The sequence below is a fragment of the Diorhabda carinulata genome, chromosome 9 (assembly GCF_026250575.1).
Source record: "Diorhabda carinulata isolate Delta chromosome 9, icDioCari1.1, whole genome shotgun sequence".
Lineage (NCBI taxonomy): Eukaryota > Metazoa > Arthropoda > Insecta > Coleoptera > Chrysomelidae > Diorhabda > Diorhabda carinulata.
The window spans coordinates 9052873-9059802 of NC_079468.1; the positions used below are offsets into that span (position 1 = coordinate 9052873).

Sequence of the window (6930 nt, forward strand, 5' to 3'; positions counted from 1 at the left end):
TGTTGTTCTTTTTTCTTTTTCATTTCGATAACCGGATAACAACCAGAGCATTTCATACCACTCATAATTCATATTTAGACATTTATTTTAAAAATTCATGCAACGACAACTTATTGTTCTATTTATTCACAACTTATATGAAATTGAAGGATGAAAAGTCTGCTGGATCTAATGGAATTATTCTTAAAACCTTAGATGCAACTAAAAGCATCTTCGGCAGTAATAAAAGCAATTGTAGAGTTTAATTTTTCTTGGAAACCAGTAGGCCTGAGATCTAGTATTATGGATTTCAAAATATTGACCTTTGTTTTCCGCTAATTCTGATATTCATATCAAAATATGCAAGTATATTAATAATATTAATAGCATTTCTCACCGGAATGAACCATTGGCAATTTCTATACTTAATAAAATATTTCAGGACCCGAGCAATCGTTCATAAAGGTACTAAAGAGAAGCTGATTATTGGGAGTTGCAAATGTTATCTTCGGTCATGAGTTTTTGATATTTACTTGATGGAAAAACCGAAAACTCTGGACCGAACAAGCGGAACCTGTAGTATATGTGATGCTGGGGAAATTAGCGAAATTACTATTAACAATAAGTGGCCATGAAATATGAGACTATAATATTGACACTCATTGAAAAAATTATACTGATAAATTTACAAATAGTGAAAGTAATGATATTGGTTGTTGTTTGCTGCGACCATGAAACATCCTTAGAGAGGAGCATTAATAAATGACTAAGATATTGTGATAATTTGTGGCAACCTATATAGTATAATTCGAAAAATTTCTACACAACACTTTGATAAGTATATTCTACCAATTTGGTATTGTTCTGAAATCGTTCACGACATTAACCGTTAAACCGGTTTTAATAAAACTCTCGGAAAACCTCCTTATTTATTTGTTCGATTGTTTGTTATATTCTAGAAATTAGATAAGTACTGAACAGAATTATTAGAAATGTTAGTGGTTATTATAAATAGTGTTTAGTGTAAGTGTGTGCATTAATTAAGTGAGTAAGAGAGTGTAAACTCACCTCACCGTTAGTGGTTTAAATAAATAAGGATAACTTCACAGTATTTCAGTAAACACAATAAATTTACAGGATTTTTTTTCTTTATTAACGCTCTACATTGAATTCAGGAAACAGTTGTATCACTGTTAGAATATCTTATTTATTTTCTATAACGAAAAGTAAATATTTTGATTAATATTATATATTTATATTGTAGATTGTAATAATGATAAATAAATATAGAAAATATTTCCTAACATTCTGAGAGTGTCGTCATATTTCTATACCTGAATTTCATGATAGTACCTATCAACTAATTTTATTAAAAAGAACTGTTCGTGATCGTTTTAATCTAATTTTCTTGACATTATTCTCAAAAAAGCTTGGATATATTTTTGAAATTATTACATGTTTATTAAAAAGATATCATAAAGTAGAACAAATAAGGAAAAGTTGGGGTGAATAGAACAATCATTTGGAGGGAAAGCTAAAAAGAGAGAGGCCATGGACGACAGAAATTTTGCAATTTGAATGTTTAATTTAGCATCATACTCTAGTTTTTCGCATCATCTTCATAAGAGGATCGTTACTGAAATTTTGATATATGGCAACACTGATGTGAATATGTTAAATCTGACATGACCATCTTAGAGGTTGACATTTTCACTTAAACGTACTTAACTTGTTATAATATGAGTGCCATTTTAGAGGTTTACAGATACTTGAAACATTCATCTTAGTAAAAAATTAGAATTAAATTTTCATACGATGATTTTCTATAACTTTCGACGTGGCTTAAACCAAGTGCAGTGTGCCGGTCAAATCCCACTTTTGGTGGTGAAGCAACTTGTTTTGCTGGTTTTTTTAATTCGATCGTGGCTGCACTTAACTACAGGATGAATTTCGTGGAGATAGTCAAAAATCGGCTCCCATACTTTCAATATTGCATCAACATTTAAATGCCAAAAAGTTTATTAGCGTTGGATATCCTATAATTTGACAATCGCTTAAAAAAAGATCGTGTCGATTGGTGCAAAGAAATACTGAAAAAAATCAATTTCCGTGATTCAGCCTATGTCTAGCAAAAAATCATGGATCTATGCATATGAACCTGAAAATCAACAATAATCGACTCTATGGGTCTTTCAAGATGAGCCAAACCCAACAAAAGCTGTTCATCCACCAAGATCTTCGAAGCAAATGGTCGCCTGATTTATCGGAATTTCTGGATATGTCACCATTAGAGCAACGTAAAACAGTCAATTCTAAATGGTACACCAGCATTTGTTTGCAAGAAGTGTTGGAAATAATCAGGTAAAGCAATCGCAGAAGACGAATCTCTACAACAATGGGATCTCCCACACATCATTTAATACGGTCAAATTACATGTTTTGAAGGTGCCCAAATCGAAATAAAAAAACTCTACAATTGGTTCAAGCACATGCAAAAGTGTATAGATCTTAATGGGGAGTAAAAAAAATAATAAAGCCATACCCAATTATCAATATTTGTTTTTGTTAGTTGTTATATTCCAGAACTTAGTAGCAATTCTCGTATTTATCAAGAAAAAAGAATGTAAGTTTTCTATAGAGATGATGGAAAGGTTTTCTATCTTAAAAACCTAGTTATTAATTACCTTAGTTTGGAGCTATTTCAATTGTATGAAATAATTTTCAGTCGTGTTTGTAGAAGATTATTGAAAAGTTTCAATCGTTCCTATAATTTTTTCAAGTGACATTTTTTAAAAATTTGTCGAATTAGAGCATCCCTGTACAAAAATCTATTATCACCAACTGCATTTTCTTCTTCCAACCTGGCAATTAAATCATCGGTTTTCCAAAAATATTCTCAAGCTGAAATTTACTTTTGTGGTAATGGAATTCTATTGATAACTGTGGAATCAACTTGAATTTATTCATACCATACATGTGTGATTTCACAATGGAATCCAATCAGCCTAAATTCATCTTTTAGATCAATAAAAGTAAAAAAATGTGCTAGTTCTTCATTCGTTAATTCAAAATTTAATTATTGACAATTTATCTTCGTTATCATATTAAGCAAATGAAATGAACTTGAAATGAGTTCAACATGTGATTGAATTTTTAAATATTCAAATAAAAAACTCGTTTCAGGTTACTCAATTAAGAAACTATATAGGAATGATATTTTTTGAAGAGAAGCGGAGAATGTGAATAATATTTGTTCAATCAGTTTATCTCTATTGTTATCATTCCTAACTTTCGGCGGCTTAGTACTAATATTAAATTACTATGTCTTGACTCCTAGAAAAGAATCGAGGGGCTCTTGCGACATCTTAGTTATACTCTTTGGTATTATAATGTTTTTCTTATCTATCGGTGGGATGAATTTATAAACACTTACAATCATGGGTCGGTGCTGCCTTCTTGTAGGCGATCCGTTATAGTTTTCCCTCTGTCTGGAATTGTTGTTTGCGGAAGTCTTGGGACGTTTACACGATCTGCGTACATACTCTGGCTTACTACAATACCGACATTTGCTCCTTCTCGGCTTCTTGTTAACCATACTTTTCAACAAGTTAACAATCTGGGCCAGTTTATTATCGTGACTCGATTGGTTGTATTATTGTTATATTCTGAACCATCATATTCAACATTCCATCATGTTCTCTGGTGCTGATAAATAAGCGAATTGGACAAATCGGTCAATGTCTCCCTCGTACTCTTGAAGAGTTTTGTCGCCCTTCTACCTTCGGTTCTTCAGTTGCGATTGGTTCATACTCGTGACCATATCGCATGCCTAATCACTTTTTCAACTGTTCGAAGTCATCAGGTATCGTCTGGAGTACATCTAAGGCATCTCCTTGGATTGCAATGGTTGAATTCACTGCCTTTTCTTTATCGGACCCCTTACTCACTCTAGCGTCTGCCCCTGTTTAACGTAGTTATTCCAAGACATCTTACCTTTAAACGTTGTAGCCCTGATTCGTGGAAAACTACAATTGGCTGCGCTCTTGAGGCTTGGGCATTGCAGATTTCATTTGTTCGATTTTCTTTTCTTCTACTGGAACATCTTCTGTTCCCGAATTTGTAATGACATTTCGTTTTCCACGTCAGCGGCAATGTCCGTTTTCAATGATATAATATCGGCAGAAATATCGCTCTTCATGGAGAAGAGAAGTGCCACTTTGAGTTTTTCTACTAGTTCACTCTTCTTACCGGATATTTCCCAATCGCGATTCTTCAGTTCGTCTTTCAATTAGGTTCCTTTCAGTTCACCAAGTCTCTTATCCATGTTTATGTCACTATTTATGTACATTACCTCACACCTGACACCAATGTAATTTTTTTCTTACTTATTGAAACTATTTCACTGTCTTTTACGTACTTGATTTATTTAAACACTTACATTAGCCTCAACTAACTTATAAAATTCATTTGAATTATTTGAGTACTCCTCTTTTTCACTCAATTCACTATGACTAGTAATTAAAAACTAACTAACTCCGCTAAACAACTCGATTTTATATCAGATACAACATTTATAGAAATCTTGAAAGTAAAGAAACAAAAACGCATAAATAAAAAGACCTTCCTAGAAATTAGTTTTAAAAAATAACATAAGCAACACGCCGCTGATATTAAAAATATACATCAACTACGATACGGCGTGGTTGCCGAATTTTAGAGTTCCATTATAACCGAACAAAACTGATTGTATGGCCCATGTCGTGGACTTGTTCGTAACAATATATAACGTGAGTGTGATTTTTCAATTATCCACAGACTATATACGTAAGCAGAAATTCCATAACCTTTAATAAATATAATTATATTTTTTAATTGTAATGTAATAAGTCATCATTTCTTGTTCAGTTATCTGACTATTATGATTCGATGTATTGAGTTAAATGAATTTTCTCCTTTTTTTTTGATTAATTTTTATAAAATACAGTCAGAATTGTGTAAAAGTCAGTGAAATAGTAGGAATTAAAAAGATATGAACGATGCAGTTCTAGATTATCATATAATTCATCTATTTATATTGATTAACTGAAAAATATCGAACCCAAAAGACCAAAATAAACTGACTACGTATATAGTATTATTCTTCATAATATATCAAAATTATAATGTACTGTATTGTAATAATGAAATATCATGGATTTTTTACATTTCAGAGCATTTTTGGAAATCCTGTGCGTATGCTGTCCTTTATCGGTTCAAATGAAGTATCAGCCACATCTCAGGAGCAAACCTAGCCAAGTAAGTCAAACAATGTACATGAAAGAGTTCGACCAGAAAGGCGCGGATAAGATAAATGGAGATGAATTAGAAAGTTGTTCAAATATAAATATTACGGATTTTTGTATTGAAATCACTTGAAAAAAGAATTGCACATCTTACGTTACTAATTTCGAAAATTTGTTATTTCAGCGCTATTGCTGATTCTAACAAAATAGTAATAATAAATGGGATAAATAGGGATAATATTAGAGAAATTGATTATACTATTTTCCATTTCTTTTGACTTTTCAATAGAGAAAATATTGGAAAAATTATTTGGCAAACTTTCAAGTTCATTTTAAAAACTGACGAGTATCGTATATCGATTCTAATTTATAACGAATGCTCTGATCAGAACTTTTACTTTGTTCGAAACCAATTGTCTAATTGTTTCTGAATTTTATAGCGAAACTGTTAATTTATTTGCTAAGAAAGTGGTCCATTTTCTCAAAAAGTTTTCATTAAGAATGTCTGTTAAAGCGAGGTTGTTATTTACTAATTAATTATTAAATATTCTGAAGACACTTATATTATTAGGTTTAACAGAGAAGCTCTCAAATATATAATATATAAAGCTTCTTTTACGAAGGCGGTTTCACGGAGCAGTAACTTTTCAGAGATTTCCGCCGTGTATCTGATATCATCTGTCAAAATTTTATATAAATCTGAAAAATATATTAGTATAGATATACATAAAGAAAACTGTAATAATTATTTTTTTCGTGGAAAAGCCAAGTAAAAATCAAGAAAAAGTTACGTGAATATTATCAATCACATAGAATGATTCGCAAATTTTTCTCATTCCAAACGTGACCATACGAACACGTATACTGACGAAGAATTAGGCAAAAACTAATTGATAAAATCTGTGCATTCGTACTTAACGATCGTCGAATAAAATTAAAACTAAAATTGAAATTGCTTAATGCTGATCAAAAGACCGCCAGCATTAAGAAATTAAACGAATTTATAGATGTCAAGGAAATCCAAAGAAAGTTATAAGTAGGTATAGGGACACTTGAGACCAGCCCCTCCACTCGACTTTTGATATGATTGGCTGGTGATATGGACGTGGCCTCGCCCTAGGTGATTTAGCTCCTTATGTGGTATGTGTGATCACCTTCTCGCTATCTGAAATTTTGGTGGTGAGATGTCGCTACCGTAGGTATCTGTAAAATGAGTGAGTTTTGTTGATGTCGCTACCGGTGAAGTAAGATGGCGCTACTGGTTCCTTATATGGTATCTGTAAAATGAGTTGGCACCTTATATGGTATCAGTAAAATATGGTAAGATGGCGCTATTGGCACCTTTATATGGTATCTGTAAAATAAGGCGGTGAAGATGGCGTTCGTCGTCACCCCTTTACAACGACTAATATTATGAAAAAAAAAATGAGGCCTTTTCGGCGAGCTGTATGTTTTTTACTTATAGCACCGTTCTTCGCGGATTCCTTTTTTTATGGTATTGTTCATCCGGTACTGGCATTATACAGAGTGTGTGTAAAAATCAGAACGAAATGTAATGGTAAATTATTATAGATGTAAAATCGAACAAACGAATTATAATGGTAAAAAATTGATATATTCCATTGTTATAATCTAAAGTAATATTAAAATAATACACCTTCTTAAACAT

The 6930-nt window shown here is 31.9% G+C and overlaps 1 protein-coding gene across 2 annotated transcripts in view; it reads left to right on the forward strand.

The window, feature by feature from the left end:
* Nucleotides 1–6025, forward strand: part of LOC130898227 (dopamine receptor 2-like) — a 392084-nt gene extending 386059 nt beyond the window's left edge. Inside the window, exon 4 of one of the 2 annotated variants that reach the window (XR_009059852.1) lies at nucleotides 5190–5282. Coding sequence is in view for 1 of the 2 variants with exons in the window: in XM_057807336.1 (XP_057663319.1) it covers nucleotides 5190–5394 (205 nt within the window). In the remaining variant the exon portion in view is untranslated. Of the gene's footprint in view, nucleotides 1–5189 lie in introns of both variants that reach the window. The other variant, XM_057807336.1, reaches the window with a different exon arrangement.
* Nucleotides 6026–6930: the final 905 nt, after the last annotated feature.